Source organism: Olea europaea, chromosome 15 (genome assembly GCF_002742605.1).
Source record: "Olea europaea var. sylvestris chromosome 15, O_europaea_v1, whole genome shotgun sequence".
NCBI lineage: Eukaryota > Viridiplantae > Streptophyta > Magnoliopsida > Lamiales > Oleaceae > Olea > Olea europaea.
Genome location: NC_036251.1, coordinates 29,250,445 through 29,270,027, shown reverse-complemented (window position 1 = coordinate 29,270,027; position 19,583 = coordinate 29,250,445). Strand labels below are relative to the sequence as shown.

Here is a 19,583-nt window from a genome sequence, read left to right as displayed (position 1 = left end):
TATGTAATTGTACAGAGGAAGTAGCCACCGACTTCAGCACCTATATATATACATGTCCAGCTGTGTTTTGTGTATGAAAGTGAAGTGAGAAAAAGACAGAGAATGGTGATAGAAGAGGGGGCAGATGGTAGTGTGTGGAGAGAGATCTTTTGAGTAAATATAAGATTAGATAGTTGGCTTATAAGTGTCCAAAATTTGTAAAATTCTATTTCATCAATAAAATCTATTTTGTTGTCTAAATTCAACAACTTGGTATCAGAGCCAAGCTGGTTCGGGAAGGATTTTTGAGCTTCTTGAGTTCGTACACAAAAGGAGTTTGTGAAGCTTTCATAAAGTTTGCTTGATTACAAAGAAATAAATTAAGTCACGATGAATGACCTACAAGCTATAGGCGGAGTAAAGAAATCCAATAATCAGAACTACACCACATGGCAAACTTGCGTGGAGTTGTATCTCCAAGGACAAGACTTGTGGGAGGTAGTTGGTGGAAGCAACTTGATGTCACCAGAGGAGGTCGAAGCTCTAAAGAAATGGAGAATCAAAGCGGGTAAGACTTTGTTTGTTATAAAGACAACAATCGAGAAGGAATTGTTGGAGCACAAAAGAGACAACACTACACCAAAGAAACCATAAGATAATTTGGCCTCACCGTTCTTGAAGAAAAACGATCTGATGTTACAATTGCTGTAGAACGAGCTATTCTCGATTACTCAAGAGGAATTAATAGTAAGTCAATATTTTAATAAAGTTAAATCATTTTGTTGCGAAATTTCAAAGTTAGATTCTTCAAGTAAGATTTTAGAGTCTCGAATGAGAAGAATAATTATACATGGATCGAGATCCAAATTTAAAAGTTTCATTACCACAATACAAGGTTGGCTGGAGCAATTTTCATTAGTTAATCTTGAAAATTCGTTGGCCGATGAAGAAGCATTAATTAGACAAATGTTAGGAGTCTCAATAAATAAAGAAGAAGAAGGATCATTATATAGTTATAAAAACAGAGGGTGGCTCTATCAACAAAATAACAAAGAATTAAAGGAAAATAAACATGAAGAGAGTTCAGTGACAAGGGGAGCCAAACCAAGTTGCTTTAAGAGAGGTCGGCTGTCCAAGAGATTTCAACAAAATAATGGCTTCTGCTTTGTATGTGGAAAACGAGACTATTATGCTAGAGACTATTGGTTTAAAAAAGATTCAGCAGAAGGCAATATAGCTACCTCAAACTAGTAAGAGAGGTATAATAGTGAAGAAGAATGGGATACTGACGCAACAATGACAATAATGGAGTAGACTTGAGAGAAAAAATTAAACTCAAGTGTGAATGATGAATTAACATCAGTGGTAGTCTTGTTTGAGCAAATAAATTATGAATATGATTGGGTTGATGACCTAGAAGAGGATATCATGGTTCATGAAGAGTCTTCTTGGTGGTCTCCGTAGAGGGATGAACTACCAGACTTTGAAGAGACGTTTGAAGAAGTATATCCTTTGGAGATACCACAGAGAGTGGGGCAGACACTAAAGAGGGTAGATCTACTAGATTCAAAGGAAATGGTATACAAATTACAAGAAGATATCACAAAAGCGCAACGAAGTCCCAAGAAAACAAATGATATACAAAGATCAAGTGACGAGAAGAAGTCTAATAGCGTAATGTAAAATTCTAGGCAAATAGATGTGCATCAGATAACACCAGATAAAAGCTAAGTTAATAACAAGATATCTAGGTACGTACAAATGCATGGCCACAGATAAGGAAGTCGAAAAGACGTGAGAAATTAAGTATCAATTATCCCAATTTAGAAATTGATGGAGGGGAAAGTATGGAAAAGCCATACATACTTGAAGCAGTAGACGCGTCGAATAAATGATCGAACACTTCAAAATTCATGGATGCAAAATTGAGCATGACGAAAAAGAAAATGGTTAAAATGAAAAGTTGATGCTGAAGAGTAGAATTTAATATCATCACCAACTTTAAAATCTAGCATTTTCTAGTCAATACACCATTAATTTACCCACATGCACTTTTACAATCTATATGTTAGAAGATTCTAGTAGCCATTTGTAACTTTATCTTATTACTAAAGCTAGAAGGATCTAGAATCGTAATCACCAACTTGTATTTTTATAAATAGGGGATGGTGCATGGCGAAATGTGTGTGAAGAGAGTGAGAGCAAGAAGAAAAAGTAAGAAAGAGGGAGATAATGAGGCAGTGTAGTGTTTTGGTAAGGAATGTTTCCATAAAATCAAAATGTGTGTAAAATCTATTTCATAAATAAAATAATATATTTCTTTAAGTCTTAAATTCTACATTATACACCAATTAGTTGGATACATATGAAAATGCCATCAATCGAGTTTAAGTTATGAAAAAATTTGTCAAAAGTTGCACCACAAAACTAAGGCTTTGTTTAGAAAAAATTTTGACAGTGACTTATCAATCCATCGCCCATCACTATCAATAATGTCATCGATGCCACCTTTTCAAACCACTCTATTTGCACTACCAACCACTACCAAAATAAGAAATCCACCACCAAACAAAATCTAAACCCTGAAACTTACTGCTACCACCTCTGAGAAGGATGGCAGAACATGGAGCCGAGGACATGCCATCGATGGACTTTAAGGAAAGTACCCACACAAAAAATCTACCAACTTTTATGTCCTAAACTACAAGATCAAGAATAGAGTTCCAAACCCAAACACGGTTCATCTTGACTTTCTAACTTCATCCTATCTTCGACCAAGTGGGTAGTAGCACCTGTTTATGCCAACGTTGGCCACGTGCTACCCGTAATCGCTGGCACTACCAAGACTTGAAATTTTAATTCAAATGACACAACATCACCACCACCCTCACAAAAATCTAGCCCTTTAGAACCATTGAAGCTGTAAATAATGACGAGCGAGGTCGAGTTGGCCGTTTGACAAATCCAATGAGGATAGGTCGCAAGGCTAACATTGAGGGCAAATTGGGGTGATGGGACGGTAGGGGTAGGATAGAGCAAAGAATGGGAGCTTTTGATTTTGGATATTTTGAAATCTTGGGGTACAGGATATAGGAGCTACTCTTTTGCTAAAAGGAAAAGCATAGAGCATGCGTGCTCAGTTCTCATCGTCATCCCATCCATGAACCAAAGTAGGGTAAAAGCGTAACCCCCGATGTCATAGGTTACTTTCTATCTTGATTTTTGAAATTTGTCTATGCTTGGGTCCCATTTCTTAAAATCATTTTTCATCATACATTCTATGAAATTCATAACTTTTATTAATTTTTCAATCACACATTTTATCAAAACCAAACATGGGCATATACATCTACCTGATTTTTCATCTCTTAATGTAGTTGCAAGGTTGAGCCTAATTTTATTTTATTATTATTATTATTTTATTGGAATTTTCAAGCTTTGGCAATCATATCACTTACAAATTCATATTAACTATTAAGCCCCGTTTGGCCCCCATTTCTCAAAAGAAATTGACAACAATAACTCTAATTGAAGTTAAAATCCGATGGTAGATTCTTTCCATATTTTCATATTTAAAACCATTTTTAGTTAATTTAGAGTGTCAAATGAAAATAAATTCTTCTCTAAAGTGATTCTATTTTTTATGATATTATATGCATAAATTCATATGCATATCGTTGAATTTTAATGTAAAATATATATTAAAGTTCGTCTTCCACAATTTAATTTTATTGTACTTGGATACTAAACAATTTGAACTGAATTTTTTGCATCTTCGAAGCGGATTCTTCGTCTTCCTTCTCGTATTTGGAATAAAAAAACTTTATGTGCAAATAAATACTCCAAAATTTTCCCTATAATTTTTGATAGAGTAAAAAGAGAATAAAGTTAAAATATTTGTTTTCTCCAACGTTGAACAATAATATCCAACTTAATTGTCATAAAATATATGGTCTTGAACAATAACTAATAAAAAAGTTAAATTGCTTATTTGAGTAAATTAAGATTAGGTTCTCTAACTTTTCACATGACATGGTTACGAATTTTCAACCTTAAAAAGTGATGTTTTGACATGGTATATGAAATTCAAATTTCCTGCGCATCCAAAGTCTCAACTTCTGTAAGGTTGATAAACCTAACCCTAATATAACCCACTATTAGAATTAGGGATATCTTTTAAAATAATAATCCGTTTGGTCCCCATTTTTTGGTAATGAAAATAGGATAAAATAGTGTTTTTTTGAAAAATGAGTAGTTGAAAAAGAAGGAAAATTTTCGATTTACGTGTAATATTATTTTATGGAAGATTATGTGGATAAAAATAGGAGAGAGAAAAATAGAATGTAATGCAATGTAGTTTAGCCCCTGTTTGATTCCATTAAATTCAATTACATTACATTCCATTTTTTATGTCTCCTATTTTTAACCACACAATTTTTCAAAAAATAATATTACACGTAAATCGAAAACTTTTCCATTTTTTCAACCACTCTTTTTTCTAAAAAATATTTTTCCCTCCCATTTTCATTTTCAGGTAATGGGGGTCAAACGAGGGCTTAATGGGGGCCAAACGAGGACTAAGTAACTTTCTCACTAAAATAAGGAAAAAATTAAAAATAAAATCCAAACAATACCTTTTCACATCCCAAAAACCACAAAAATGAAAAATTCCAAATCTTTTATAATCGTGATTTATTCCTATAGATTACCGAAACAATCCTTTGAAATAAACGGTCTCTCTGTTCGCTACCCCCAACCTTCGCCTCACCCTCACACTTTCATCCGGAAATTTTTCCATAGCGTGCGCCCCTTCGTTTTGTATTCTCGATGGCTTTTCTTTTATAAAGAAATAGTACATACAAAGAGGGCAGTAGAATAGCTGGGAAGAAACGCATCTTATTTTTACCAACAAGATCGCTCCTTTCATCTACCTTTCTTTTATTCTGGTTTTTCTCTCGACCTATCTGATTGTTTTGCTTATTTTTCTTGATGATCAGTTTGTTTTTACTTTTATTTTGCTAAATCACATGAATTTCTCTTTTACAGGTTTTTTTTTTCTTTTTTCCTTTTTTGAGCTTGAATGTGGAAAAAGGATCTGTGAATGTATTTTCATTTTCTTTATTAGCCTGAAATTTATAAATTTTGCGTGCGAGTTTGTTATTAATTTTGTAGGATATGTTATCCGATCCTTAAATTTTTGAGTTTCCATGATGTACAAGTTTTTAGCTTTTTATGTGTTCTTTTATGATGAATTTGTTTGGTTAAAGGAATAAGATTTGGTGATTTTCGCAAAGTTACAATCTTTATCTTCTTCCTGGATTTCTAAAGTTCGTTTTCCATTTTCATTCGCGCTTGGTTCATACTTTATCAAAAAACGTCAGTTGTGATTATATAACTTTCCATCTCTACTATTCAATTCCGAAAATTTCGAAACTTTATATATTTAGTTCAGTCTGTGTAGTTACATGCTGTCAATTATACCGTTCTTACAAATTGCATCTACATGCTGTCAATTATCAAATCATTTTCGTGTCTGTGAACTGAATTTGAAATAGCCAGAGATATGAATTAGTTAGTTATAATCTGATTGTGGAGCCCATTGGATACATCGTAGTTTTTCATGTGTATTAATGGTGTTCTTTCATAGTATTTTTGATGAAAAAGTTAAGTTGTACTAGAAGAGTTAGCAAAAATACAGTGTAATGACAAAACACAGTGCTTTATTTGACTTGTTTCAAGGACTCATATCTCATGAAGTTGCATTCTTTGATGTTAATTTTGGACTCTGAAGCAAAATGATGTCTTTTTCTTTACACTCACTGCAATTAGTTTGTGAAGGAATGCTAAAAGCAAAGAGTGATTGACATGTCTTAATCCTTGTTTTTGGAGAAAAATGTTTATGTATTTGAACTTCTATGGCATTTCTGAATTACTGAACTAATTTGCAGTTGCTGTTATTCAAAGAGTGACTCTATCAGGTCTCTTCTTTCTGTAGGTCTACCCGAGAACTGAATTGCACCTTCTGATCTCAATATATTCTCAAGTACGCATCTATGTCCCGGATGCAAGGCGAAAGGGTCCTCGATTCCTTTCCTGATACAATTGATCTTAACCAAGGGTCTTTCTCTAATAATGATACTGTGGATCATTCGGCTGCTTGGGATGACTTACTAAATCCAGTCGAGAGTCAATTGCCAAATTACATGCTTTCCTCCAGTGAGGGAAATATTAGTTGCGTAAATGCTGTTAACAGTCATACCAGGAGTGTCAGTGGCTGGGATGTAGGTGAATCCAGTTCCTTAGCAAATAATCCGCAAAACGAAGTCCACAGCGATGTTTCAAGAATGAGACATGGTTGGTCGTCCTCTTTCAATGCTTTTTCTGGTGCAGATGCAAGAACAGAAGATTGGTCTTTTGAATCTGCTAACGTCATCAGTGCTGGTTACGGAGGCAATCAGGCAACTAGCAGATTCCCGAGTATGCAAAATTATGGTTCAAATCTTGGTTCACAAAATATGAATTATGGGTACAATGGTGAGAATGATGACCAGAGAGGTATTGAAGCAGGTCAATTGCCTACCTTCTACAAGTTTAGCCAGTCAGAGTCACGGCAGATTCCTAGTTTTCATGCTTCTTCCAGTACTAGAGGAACTTCTTCTGGTATTTTATTGGAAAATGACGATACCCCAGGTCCATCTTTGGATACTTGGGGTTTATCCTGCAAGAGAAAGGATCTTGAAGGTACTTCCCGACAATTTTACCCAGGTGGAAGCTCAAGCACGGGTCAATCAATGGAGAACATAATGCGGCACTCTGTTCCTTTTCGTTATACCGCACCTGGAAGTTTAAGTATATCATCGGACCCTGGCAACTTAACTAGAGCTAGTCATTCTGAACAAATAAATCCGAGTGGGGTTGGATTGAATAGAGTAACCTCTGGAATTCTTCCCTCTTTAAGTGTTCCAGGGATTAGAGAAAGCCCGGCTAGAAGTTTTGGTGTGAGATCGAATCTTGGACACCGGTCCGTATCATTTGATGCACCCATATGCTCTGGTGGAAGGCATTCTAGTGTTTATGCAGCACAGCCACCCTCAAGACATATTTCAAATATTGATTCTTCAGAAGTTAGACCACAATTTTCTTTTCCAACAAATCCAAGCAATTTGGTCAACCAATCTCATACAATGCATATGTCTGAGGCAAGACGTACGCTTCCATTTCCTTGGAATGGATCTCCCAATTCACAAAGGGGCAGCTCATCTAGTTCTTTAATGTTCACTGGAGAAAGGAATTCTGCAGTGAACGAAGATGTGAGTTTTAGAAACCCTCTCAGAAACAATGCTGAGTTTCCGTCGTTTGTTTCTATTCCAGAGACAAGAAATATGTTGCAAGACCAAATTGATTGGAGTTTTGTTCCTGAAACTTCTGGTTCTTCTAGAAATCACTCTTCTGGTTCTCGGATTGGCCCCAGTTCTAGTGTGCGAACTTTCCCCCCAGTCTGGACTCCTCATCAGAATCCAACAACCCAAAATCAGCAAACATCATCAGAATTTGGCCTCCGGGCTCCGGTCCCAGTTGTTGAGCCTGATACTGGAATTCGAAGAAGTCATTTATCAGCCATGTCTTCAGCCTCTGTAGCAACTAGTAGCCAGGTTCGCAACCAATCTGATCAAAGGTCAGCATCCTTGATGGCAGTTCCGGGTGGTGATATTAGTGGTTGGCATGCTTTAGCTGCTGATAGTGATGGGAGACAAATACTGGTATGAATTTGCGTACCTTTATATGACAATTACATTTTGGGGGCTAGTGCTTATGTAGTGTATAGTTTATGTGTGCGCTTCTGTATTTGTGATTTATGCTTGTTTATTTTGGGGAAAGTGCTGAATCTCATAATGTATTTCGTCTATCTAAAAAGCCCAAGAAACTACATTGTGTTAAAAACTGAAGTAGTTATCTTACTAGCCTTGACACTGTCAATTAGCATCAGTACAAACACTAAATGCCCTAATATGATAAATCTTTAATGGAAGGTATAAGTTGAAAATTTTCAGTTAATACCAAATGAAGATCTTTTCTTCACCAAATTATAATTTCTACTTTGTGGGTTTTTAAATAATTAATATAATCTTTGAATTTTTTATAGAAGAAATTTTGAAGGTCATTCTAGGATTTTTCCCTAGGAAGCACTGACATGGACATAGGTGTTGGATATGACAAGATACGGACATGGCAACATATAGTTTTTCAAAAAATTTACTAACACGACACGTCCTCAACATATCGATTAGAGTAATATATTGATGTTTTTTTATTTTCAAAATTTTCCTTGTATTGTAAAGTAACTTTATTTTTGTTAATTTCTGCATACCGATAATGTATTGACAAGTGTTGGCAATATATTCCCGATGTGTCAGCAATGTATGTGATGAGGACATGTGCGGCCCGAATCCTTGATTATTCGAAAGTCACTAAATAAAACTTAATTCTTTCATAAGAACTAAAATAAGAACATGAAATAAATTTTTTTATTTTTCTTCAATAAGTAAATAAATTTTGGTTTTATCATGTAACTGCGAAAAATGAAAGAAAGAAAATAATTCCAAAGTAACAATTAAATTTGAAATTCAAAGTTGTGTTTTAAACACAACACAATTTATTAATTCTAGTCTTATTGTCGTCTCCATGTTGACTGTCTCGAACTATCAATTGCTTGAAAGGGGGAATTATCGTAGAGTGAGATTTATAAAATCTCAATAAGCACGCCATGAATTATTATTATGTATAATTAAAAGAGCATAATAGTCATAATCAGCATAATAGAGACATAAGAATTTTATCGAACATAGGTGGTAAGAATTTTTATGTGTAGCGCTACTAAACTCCGATCCTTTTAACACAATCATAATCATATCATAGCATATGAGACCCATAATAATTTTCTTGAAATTTATAACATAACAATAATTCAGCATAAGTAGCGTACTTACAGTGAAATTTGAAGGAAAGAATAATAGAGACTTGATCCCTCTACAATTTCCATCTCGGCTTATGAATGTGTGTGTGTATATTATTTGGATAAAAAATCATAATAATGAGTGGTAGCATATGAATGTGAGTGAGGGGTTTAAATAGAATAAGATTAGGCATGCATCTTTAAGGAAAAAATTATGATGGTGAAAATTGTCCCTTGAAATTTGTGAAATGAGCAAGAATCTCTCCATCATTCCTACATTTATGCATTCACACTATAAATTACCTTATGTTTGGTCAATCAATCAAGCATAAATCAAGAATTTTACCTTATATTTGGTCAATCAAGCATAAATCAAGAATTTTCTATGTAAGTGTTTGACCAAGAATTTAATAAAAAACATGTGGGAATTAGCACTTATGGTAAGTTTGCTACAAGGTCCTAGAAGGTGGATTAACCCTCAAATGAGTTCCTAAATTTTCAATTTTGATAATTAGACCTGGAAATTCGGTTGCAAGTATTATAGGACATCATCTATTTTTATTTCTAGTTGGACTTTATTTTGTTTTGTGGACTTTATTTTTGTTTTGGATTCTCATTTATGTAATTGGGCTTGTATTGGTCCAAGTCCGTTTTAGTTAGGGTTTTATTTTTACTATTTAAACCTAAATTGGCATGTAATTTCGCTCAGTTGATGAAAGAATAAAACTTTTGGTGGCATGGGGGGAAATTTTTCTCTTCCTACTTTTTTCTTCTTCTTCTTCTGTTGAATCTTCTTCTTCCTCCATTCCCCCCCTTAATTACCTCTCCCTTGTAGATTTGTTTTATTTCTCCATCAATTGTCCAGTTGGTGCTGCATCATAATGTCTCAGCATGTAGGCAACGTGCCCAACCGAACAAAACCAAAAAATAATTGCAACACTCCCCTTGGCATATCTACAACGTGTCGGTATCATGTCAATGCTTCCTAGACTTTTCCTCCTTTGTCATGATTCCTCTATGTGCTTGACTGCATTTCAGAGTTATATATTGGCTTTCTTCCTTCTATTCTTTCTCACCTTTTCAAGAAGCCAATTTAAATGAGTTCCAACTTTTGAATATTATTTGTCTTTCAAACTCCTTGCTTGCCTGCCTATTTACCTTTTCTATAATTGCTTCATATGTCAAGGTTGTATGTTGATTAGCTTCTCTATACAATTCTCATTATTATATTCTAGTGGTCTTTCGTCATTATTTCATGATCAAATACTAAATATCTGACATAATTGTGCTTAAGTATTTTGTACACAACACGTCCTTAGAATTAGATTGATTGCAAAAATATCGCAAAATGATTCCCAACCATTCTCCAAAATCCAAATAAATAATATCACACCTGTCAGTCCCTCCCTAAAAAAAAGGCACCATTTTCATTGTCATATGGCCATGCATCCTTTCCTTCGACTTCTGGTACTCTTACTTTTGTAAGCAAATGGTATCACACTAGAGTACAGTTTTGCCTTCTTCATGGTCAGCTCACAATCCGAATGCAATGAAAATATAAAGCCATCAAAGTTGTTTTGTTGTTTTACTACTGTGTGTTATATTAGCATAACGTGGTATCTTTGTGAGAAACTGATAATCTTGAAGCTTATCATTCTTAAATAGCTGGATTCTTGGAAAAATTACTTTCCAAATGCCCCCAATAAAGGTCAATCCCCAGAACCTGGCTCCAAAAATTGAATCTTCTTACTCATATTATGGATTTAGAAAATCTTGCTATCCTGATTTAAAGGCTAAAGTCCACGTTTGGCTTAGCTTAAAAACTTTACATGATAAGTTTTAAAATAAATGTATTTTGTTGGTCTAAGTTGGAAATTACTTCTTTTGGAAAGTAATCCCTACCTTATTGTAAAAGTAAGTAACTATTTTTCCTCAATCTTGAAAAATTTACTCGAAACAAATTTGACTCACTTTCAAGCTTAGCCTATCATGCCATAAATCAGGAGAGGGTCAACAATTTAAAGAACCTCATACCCTGAACCCTAGGTTCCTCATGCATTGGATTGTCGTCTTGAACTCATAACTCTTGTGACTGTAATTAATGGCAAGATTTTCTTTTGAAGTTCATTGCTACTTGAATGAGAAGTGTGGGTTAATATATCATTTGTAGAGCAGAGAGAAAAGTAGTCCTTTCTTGTGTTTAGTAGTTCTCTTTAGGGCTTATTGGATGATGTTCTCCAAGAGGGTTTATTTGCCATTCCAGATTTATGTGCTTTATCTGGGGCATGAGAAGCAGATGTTGTGTACTACTCTGTCACGTAGCTGTTCTACTCCAAGCTGAGTGTTTGACTGAAATTACTGATCTTTTGAAATAATGCATAATAATAAAATTTAGAATATTTAATTTATTTGTTTTATTTTTGCTTGCATCTATTGTTAGCGTTTGCTAGAAAGCATCCTACATATGGAACAAGCGATTGATTGCTCATCGCTATAATCACTAGATTATGGGGTTGTTTGAGTCTTATTCTTTTCACAAAAATGCATTTTTTAATATTATTATGATGGAGAGTGTATGGTTAAACAATAAGGAAAAGTTTTGGGTTTGCATGTAATATTAATTATTGAAAAATGTGTGGTTGAAATGAGGTCAAATCACTGTTTAAGAATGTATTTTGATAGAAAATGGGGCTCAACAAGGGCTATGTTATGTGTAAGAACTTCCTTTCTTAGTAATATGAGCAAACGTAACAATAAAGATTTGCGTTACTTTGGATTTCATGGTAACAGATGCTTAATTATCTTGCAAGTTAATTTGTGGATGAAAAAATTTATAATTTGTACCATTTTCTAAGGTATAGTTTTAGGACTTTTAGAATTCAAATGATAAAAGCCTTAGTTATGGAGAACTTTTTGTACTTATCCAGCAAGTGATAACTGCATGTTCATGGCTGTGCATATGGCCTATCTTAATTGAACCTTGTTTTGGTACTATTAAGTTTCACATTTGCACTTTCTGTCATGCAGGATTCATTAAAAGTAAGTTTTGTTGGTAAGAATATAACTACTAATTTTTGAGCATAGCCAAATGTGCTCATTATCCCAGTCCCAAGTTTAGTGATATTCATTGATAAAAGACATTTACTAAGAAAATAAGAGCACGTTGCCGTATACTCTTATGCAGCTTTATAAATGTGAAATGCTTTTGATTTCCAAATATTGTTAAACTTCTGTGATATGCTCTTTTTTCTTTTTTTTTTATTTTTTTTTATTTTAGTGTTCTTAGATGCTGTCATACATGAATGCAAAAGGATTGATTTTAATGTACGGAAACTTTTATTCTTTTGTTAAAAGAAAGAATTAAAAAACTGTAAGCAGTGAAGAAGGGTAACTGTTTTGATTATTCTTACTTTGGTGTAACAGATACGCCATTTCTTGCATGCAATGCGGAGCGGGGTCCACAACTTACGATCAGAGGTTTGCTTTAGATTTCGGTGATGATTAATGAATTGTTATTAATGTATTGAGATAATACTCTGCGACAAGTTGAAGTATATTTGCAATGCGTCAACGGCTGTGTTTTCGTGATTTTTGTCTGTCGAGAAAAATACATGCAATCAGATTCGGTACCAATGAGATATTTGGCTAAGCTTAATAAAATGTAGAAGTTCACTACCTAATATGTTTGGGCATGTTACATTTTCCTTACTTTCATGTAAAAAAGTTAATAATAAAGTAATCTTGACCTTATTCTTATTATAAATAAACTTATATTCAACTTTGACCAGAAAAAAACTTAATTATTTTGAAACTTAAAAGCAAATGTTTTAAGGCTTAGCCAAACATGCTTTTAGATTTTTATTATTACTAGTCTATGTTTGGGGGAAGACAGGTGATACTGATATGTCATACTTTCTTATCAAGGATTATATGCTATTAGACCCTTTTATAAATGGATTTGCTGAGATGAACGACAGGCATGGAGATATGAGGCTCGATATTGACAATATGTCTTACGAGGTAATTTAGTCCCCTTTTTTGTCAGATTTTTCCTTTACGGTTTCTATCGAAGGGAAGAAAAACCTTTAACAGATGGTCATATAAAATCTTCACAAACTTGAATATTAGGAACTTTTGGCTTTGGAAGAACGAATAGGGAATGTAAGCACAGGATTGAGTGAGGAAAAGATTTTGCGTTCTATGGAACAGCGGAAATATGAACCATTTGGATCGTCGCCAAATTCGGAGCCCTGCTGTATATGTCAGGTAAAAGTTCGCCACCCCATCACCACTGGCGGCATCCCTCTGTCCCCGCCACTATTTCACGTTCCATATTCATAGTACTAGACCTAGTTTAAAATTTTTGATTTTCCCTCAATTTGATCAGGAGGATTACATTGCTGGAGATGGTATCGGGATATTGGATTGCAGGCACGAGTTCCACACCAAGTGCATTAAACAGTGGTTGAAGCTGAAGAATCTGTGTCCCATCTGTAAAACGACAGCCTTGGATACTTGAAACAAGACGACATTCCATTTCCATCTAAAAGCTTGTACAGTTGGTTCTCAAGAATTTTATTCTGCTATTTAAAATATTTTCATCCTGCAATTTAGAAACTATGCACGTTCATACCATAAGTTGAAAGTAAGACAAGACTTTTTCTTTACCAACATTTTTTGTTCTTCCGACAGACATTTGACTAAATCTATGGCAATAAAGACCTTCAGACAATTTCTGGTCGCAATGTTGGTCATGGAAAGACCTTTATTAATATTAAAGCTAGACAGATTTTTTTTCATGCAATTTTTTGTTTTTAAATATGTAAATACATGTTATTCTTTGCTGAACACTTGATTAAGGCCTGTTTGTGGCCCTTTAATTTCAAAAATTGGAGTATAGAATAGTGATTGATGATGAAATGTGTGGTTGAAAAAGAAGGAAAAGTTTTTGATATATGTGTAATATTATTTTAATGGAGAATGTGTGGTTGAAAATGAGTACCGTAGAAAAAATAAAGTGGTAAAATATGGGAGAATGGTTGACAAACAAGAGCTTAGGTCAGAAGCTTTTTTGTGCAAAAATTACTTATTTTATCGTACCAGTGTAAACTAATAACCATTCGTGGCCTACCACCTCACCCTGTATCGAGCAGTTCAAGTTTCTACGGGATACTCTTCCAGAGATAAGAATTATCCCTCCACACACTGCTTGCATGAATGAACATCGGGGAAAATACTTCACGTAAGACGCAAGCGAAAAATGAATATGGTTATGTCACGATTGTTTGGCCAAGAGTGCTTAATTAAAAAAGTGCTAAGTTTTTGAAATTGAGGCCTCCACGTATATTCAATTTACATACTTCAATCATCTCATGAATTGTTTTTAGTAATTCTCTAATTTGAGTATGAAATCATTTCAAACGTAAGAAAAACAAAGATAATTTTTCTCAACTGGAACATGTTTCAAGTTAACATAATTTTTTTCAAACATATTTTTTCAACTTTACCGAATTATCTCTTTTCCAGTATTCCATCCCCAGATACTGACCGGGAAAACTGCCAAAACCCAGCAATTTTCATCCATTGCCAATCTGAAGTTCTGATAACATTTCGAGCCAAGAAGATAACAACCAAAAGAGAATGAAAAATCTCTCGCTCTTGTTATCGCTGCACACTCCCAAGATTCCAGTACCCAATTCCGCCACCAATTTTCACTCCTTCCCCTTAATGCAAGCTGGAGTCCAAAACCCCAAACGACCAAAATCCTCTGTTAAGCAACGCCCTTTGAAACCCACCAAAACCCTCTCCCCAGCTCCCATCACCGTCTCGCCATCTTCAACTCCTCCCAAAAAGGTCTCTTTTGTTCATATCTCTTTGGAAAAGGAAGAGTTGTCGGAGTTTCGGTGTTATTTTATGGTTTAAGATTTCGGGTGTATTGAATTTTTTAGTTTTTGAAATGGGCTTTCGTTACAGGTTCTGATATCCTCGATAAAAAGGTCTTTTTTGTATTCATATCCTTTTGAAAATAAAGAATGATTAGAGTTTTTATAATATCTTATAATTCTTAATTTTTCGAAATTGGCTATTGTTATAGGTACTGATATCGTCCTCATAAGGTCCTTCTTTGAAAACGAAGAATGGTTGGAGTTTTTTAATGTTATGATCGAGAATATATACTTCTTGAATTTTAAAGAACTTGGGAGTTTTATTGTAGGTTCTGGTGCCGATGGGGTTTGGCACAGAAGAAATGGAAGCAGTGATTACAGTTGATGTTATGCGCCGCGCAGGTGCTGTGGTGACCCTAGCATCAGTGGAGGAGAAACTGGAGGTTGAGACTTCTGGAGGTACCTTGCTGGTTGCTGACACGTTTATTTCTGCTTGTTCTGATGAGATTTTTGATCTTGTCGCGTTGCCGGTCAGTTGTAAATTCGTTGTGCATTGCATTGCTATTTATCACTTCTTTGCGTCTCTTTTTATTTCTTTACTTGTAAAGCATGCTGTCATTTTCCTCCCTCAAATTTCTTCAACTTAAATGGCAAAGTACGTGTTTAACAGCCATACATTTCAATCAATATTCTGGAATATTTAGTTCAAAAGTAATCCTGTGAACTTCTTGATGACTGAACCTACAATATATGATTAGGGAGGAATGCCCGGCGCTGCACGTTTACGAGATTGCAAAACTCTCCAGAGTATAATGACCAAACAGGCTGAGGAAAAGCGGTTGTTTGGTGCAATATGTGCTGCTCCAGCAGTCACACTTTTGCCTTGGGGACTACTTAGGAGAAAACAGGTATCTTGAATTAGTTGATAATTAATTATATTCATTTACATGTGTGCATATAATATGATTTCATTTTGGGTTAGCTAATTGGCACATAGTTTTTCCTTTTAGACAACCTGTCATCCTGCATTTATGGACAAGCTTCCCACCTACTGGGCTGTTAAATCAAATATTCAAGTTTCTGGAGAGCTAACAACTAGTCGTGGTGCTGGCACTTCATTCGAATTTGCTCTATCATTGGTGGAGCAGCTCTTTGGCGAGTCGGTTGCCAAGGAAATTGGAGAATCGTTGGTAACGTTATTTTTAGTCATTTATAATTGTGATTTTATATAAGTGGCTTGATTTATTTGCGTTTCTCATTTGAAACTATGCCTATGTTTGGTGTAGCTTAAAAAGTTGATAAAAATCTTAGTCAAAGTTACCACTTAATTTTAAACAGGAATTTCATGGACCCATAACTTTTATTTATTTTTTAACCATACATTTCATCAACTTCTACTAAAATCTACCAAAAATCTGAATCTTGGCTACAACAAACAGGGGCTATATTTCCTTTAAATTTTTTTATTTTTATTTTTTGGTTCAAAATGTAGATGAAGGACATGTTGTTGTAATAACTGCTTGTATTGGGAAACAAGTTAACAATGAAACAACACATCAAACTAAATGTTTTGGTTTTGTCATGAGTGAAGTGCTAAACTTGTTTTTGGGAAGTTTAAGACTAATCTTATAGTAAGGTGTTTCGGTTTTCTCTATGATTATTTGATCAGTATAGAAAGAAACAGAGATATGTCCACTTTTCTTGGTCATATTATGTTCCTAATCACATTTGAAAAAACACAAATGAGATTTAACAAGAAGCACCAAAGGAGAAATCAAAATTTAAAGAGCTAGCCTTTCAATTGTAGTCATTTTTAACTACATAACATGAGTTAAATAATTTTTGGTTCATCATTTAATGATCTTGAGATTTTGAATGCTTGTCTTTTGTGCTATTGTTATCATGTAATCTTCCATTATCTGCTTCTTTATGCTCTTTGCATAATTAACTTGATCTAACGGTTATTTTTCTCATTTTTGTAGTTAATAAATGTTGCTGACAATAATTCTAGAAAAGAAGAATTCAATGAAGTTCCGTGGTCCCTTGATCACACCCCTCGAGTAAGTGTTTATATTTACTACTCAATCTATGATCTTTCATGTACCAAATTTAGATTCGACACTACAGTTACCTACTCTTTATGTCACCTAACCATTTCCCAGTCAAAAACCATTCAATACTACTATTTTTTTATGGTTCTTGGAAAGAATAGAAACATTAATACAATAGTGGTTATTTTGAGTCAATATATTATTAAGGGATGCATAGATTGACAATTGATAAATGCAAATCTTTGTTCTCCAGCATATTTGGTTGGGACTGAAAGTAAGAGTTGCTTTTGTGTACCTTTTTGTTTTCAAACGTGTTTGAGAAGATATTTTTTTCTCACTTTTAAAGTAACTCTTGCCATCATGTGAAAATAGGTGTTTCTTTTCAACTTTGATCATTAAAAATTACTTAATTTTAGAACGTACTTATTTACTTATAAGAGAACTTTTGAAGCTCAGCCTAGTGCCTCATGCCACTTCCTGACATCCTTTGCAAAATCTATGACAAGTGTCTTGTGAATATTCATTTTGTTCTACTGTCTTCAGATTTCAATTTATCTCTCCCTTCAAATTTCACAGGTTCTCATTCCAGTTGCAAATGGTTTGGAAGAAATTGAACTGGTCACTATTGTAGATATTCTTCGACGAGCAAAGGCGAATGTTATAATTGCTTCAGTGGAAAAATCTTTGCAGATTTTGGCATCAAGAGCCACTAAAATCATTGCAGACAAGATGATTAGTGCAGCTGCTGAGTCAATTTATGATTTAATCATCCTGCCAGTGAGTAATATTGTTTTTCACTTGTATATTCTTTTTCTCATTTCCTCACTTTGTGCCAGTCTAATTGTTCAATAATAAGCTTATGATTTCCTGTACTGTTTTTGACCCATTGCTTGCTCCAAAATATAAAGGGAGGTATCTTGGCGGCCGAGCGGTTCCAAAAGTCCAAAGTTTTGAAGAAATTGCTCGAGGAACAAGAAACAGCCAGAAGAATATTGGGCGCCATCTGTTCTTCATCTACAGTCCTTCAGAAACAAGGATTATTGAAGGTAAATGAGCACCTCATTGCATGCTTGTTATGTGATAATGGATGGTATAATAAACAAAATTTAACCTTCATTTTTATATTCGTAAATGCTATCCAGTGCTATTCACCCCTTCTTACCAAATATGCTATTGGTGCATGATGGTTACGTAGTAAGAGACTAGACCAGGCACTAGAATAAATAAGCACTAGAATAAATAAGCTATCAGCTTCTTTTTCTTTCAGTACTATCTAATCTTGCCTACTAATCATGCCATTAATGTTAATGTAATATTTGAATTCGTACAATAAATCCTACTTGCTCTGTTGGAAACAGGATAAGCGAGTAACGGATCATCCGGCCGCAGTAAGCAATCTCGATAACGTGGTGGATGGTGCCCGAGTAGTTATTGATGGCAAACTAATCACTTGTAAGGGGTTTTCTACTGCAACAGATTGTGCACTGGCTATTGTCAGTAAGCTTTTCGGGCATGCAAGGGCTAGGAGTGTAGCCGAAGGTCTTGTTTACGAGTATCCCCGGGGATAGATTTTCAAACGGTGGAATGATTTTTACCCAGCTCAAATCCATAAGTAAGTCCATTAACATTTATGCATACCAATATTCTTGGATCTCAGAGACGGCGAGGATACATTTTGCTATGGAGAGGGATTTATATCCCATGGGGGAGCAACAGAGATTAAAAAATTCGAACATCCTGATGGTATTAATTCATTCTTGTGGTGGTTGTGATATTGGGTATACATTTTTGCTTAGGATGATTCCTCGGATGCAAGGATGGGACGGTTTATAATAGTGAAATAATGCAACTTCCATCGTCCCATCACACCATCTCATCTTTCTATTTTCTGGAATTAGTTGGGAGGCTCTCTTACGTAGTGTGCTTGCTGTGTCTGTCTTGCTGGGAGTGAACTCTTTGCCTGACTAAATACAGTTCTTATAGTTCTCGTCTTGTGATTGAAATGCTGTAATCAGTGACAGCCAAACCATGGATTCTTGTTCGTCTAGCACAATCAAACACTTGATTCTTCCGATTGCTGTTTTTTAGTAGTTATATGTTGCAGCTATATTTTTTTCTCATTCGCTCCTTGGTTGGCACAAGGTATCTTATGCCGACACTCTTTGCATGGGAGGCCAAAATTTGATGGCAAGTTTATTGGATTAAGGGCTCGTTTGACATAACTTTTGAACTCGTTTGGCTAATTTTATTAAAGTGCCTTTAACAGTTACAAGAGTTCTTAGAGAAAGCTGGTTCAATGTGACTTCTTTTACAAGTACTTTCAGAATAGGAAGTTTTTTTAAAAGTTAGTTTCTAAATAAAAATTATGGTAAATTTTTTCGAAAGTTCATCGTGAAAATCATGTCAAATTGGCCCTAAATTGGACTAATAGTATTGAATAGGACCACCCGGAATAATCCTATTAAAAACGAGTAATTGATGAGGTTTGTCAAATCTCTCATTCATTTGTGGAACTAGGTTGTCATTCTTTAATTCCTGGCGTGTCATATACAACTTTAGTATGAGAATCGTGTTACCAAGAAATAAAAGATGGGAAACTAGTCACACATTTCGCAAATGTTGGAAATCAAGACTTTTAAAACTCGTAAAATAATGTTATTTAACATGCTACTAAATTAGTTTAGGTGGTATTATAAGATAGACTCAATGAAATAT

At 34.6% G+C, this 19,583-nt stretch overlaps 2 protein-coding genes across 8 annotated transcripts; both read left to right on the top strand.

The window, feature by feature from the left end:
* Positions 1–4,671: 4,671 nt before the first annotated feature.
* On the top strand, positions 4,672–13,731 carry LOC111410811 (E3 ubiquitin-protein ligase MBR2-like). 3 transcript variants are annotated; one of them, XM_023041365.1, is made up of 6 exons: positions 4,672–4,925; positions 5,975–7,739; positions 12,356–12,409; positions 12,857–12,952; positions 13,061–13,198; positions 13,320–13,731. In XM_023041365.1, the coding sequence occupies exons 2-6, from the start codon at positions 6,033–6,035 to the stop codon at positions 13,449–13,451; spliced, it is 2,127 nt and encodes a 708-aa protein (XP_022897133.1). In that variant the 5' UTR covers positions 4,672–4,925; positions 5,975–6,032; the 3' UTR covers positions 13,452–13,731. The 3 variants fall into 3 exon arrangements, with proteins under 3 accessions (XP_022897133.1, XP_022897134.1, XP_022897135.1); XM_023041366.1 differs by having other exon boundaries at positions 4,687–4,925; positions 5,928–7,739; XM_023041367.1 differs by having other exon boundaries at positions 4,689–4,925; positions 5,944–7,739.
* Positions 13,732–14,370: 639 nt separating this feature from the next.
* On the top strand, positions 14,371–18,988 carry LOC111410809 (protein DJ-1 homolog C). 5 transcript variants are annotated; one of them, XM_023041361.1, is made up of 9 exons: positions 14,650–14,928; positions 15,027–15,072; positions 15,147–15,347; positions 15,576–15,725; positions 15,828–16,007; positions 16,800–16,877; positions 17,445–17,645; positions 17,777–17,914; positions 18,227–18,988. In XM_023041361.1, the coding sequence occupies exons 2-9, from the start codon at positions 15,070–15,072 to the stop codon at positions 18,434–18,436; spliced, it is 1,161 nt and encodes a 386-aa protein (XP_022897129.1). In that variant the 5' UTR covers positions 14,650–14,928; positions 15,027–15,069; the 3' UTR covers positions 18,437–18,988. The 5 variants fall into 5 exon arrangements, with proteins under 5 accessions (XP_022897128.1, XP_022897129.1, XP_022897131.1 ...); XM_023041360.1 differs by lacking the exon at positions 15,027–15,072 and having other exon boundaries at positions 14,371–14,785; XM_023041363.1 differs by lacking the exon at positions 15,027–15,072 and having other exon boundaries at positions 14,650–14,862.
* Positions 18,989–19,583: the final 595 nt, after the last annotated feature.

What these genes read in the sequence shown, in the direction of transcription:
- LOC111410811 (XM_023041365.1), top strand. Translation starts at nt 6,033, where the DNA reads ATGTCCCGGATGCAAGGCGAAAGGGTCCTCGATTCCTTTCCTGATACA. An exon ending in GTGATGGGAGACAAATACTG is followed by an intron (nt 7,740 to 12,355) that starts GTATGAATTTGC and finishes TTGGTGTAACAG; the next exon opens with ATACGCCATTTCTTGCATGC. An exon ending in TTGACAATATGTCTTACGAG is followed by an intron (nt 12,953 to 13,060) that starts GTAATTTAGTCC and finishes CTTGAATATTAG; the next exon opens with GAACTTTTGGCTTTGGAAGA.
- LOC111410809 (XM_023041360.1), top strand. Translation starts at nt 14,573, where the DNA reads ATGAAAAATCTCTCGCTCTTGTTATCGCTGCACACTCCCAAGATTCCA. An exon ending in CTTCAACTCCTCCCAAAAAG is followed by an intron (nt 14,786 to 15,146) that starts GTCTCTTTTGTT and finishes GTTTTATTGTAG; the next exon opens with GTTCTGGTGCCGATGGGGTT. An exon ending in ATGATTTAATCATCCTGCCA is followed by an intron (nt 17,646 to 17,776) that starts GTGAGTAATATT and finishes CAAAATATAAAG; the next exon opens with GGAGGTATCTTGGCGGCCGA.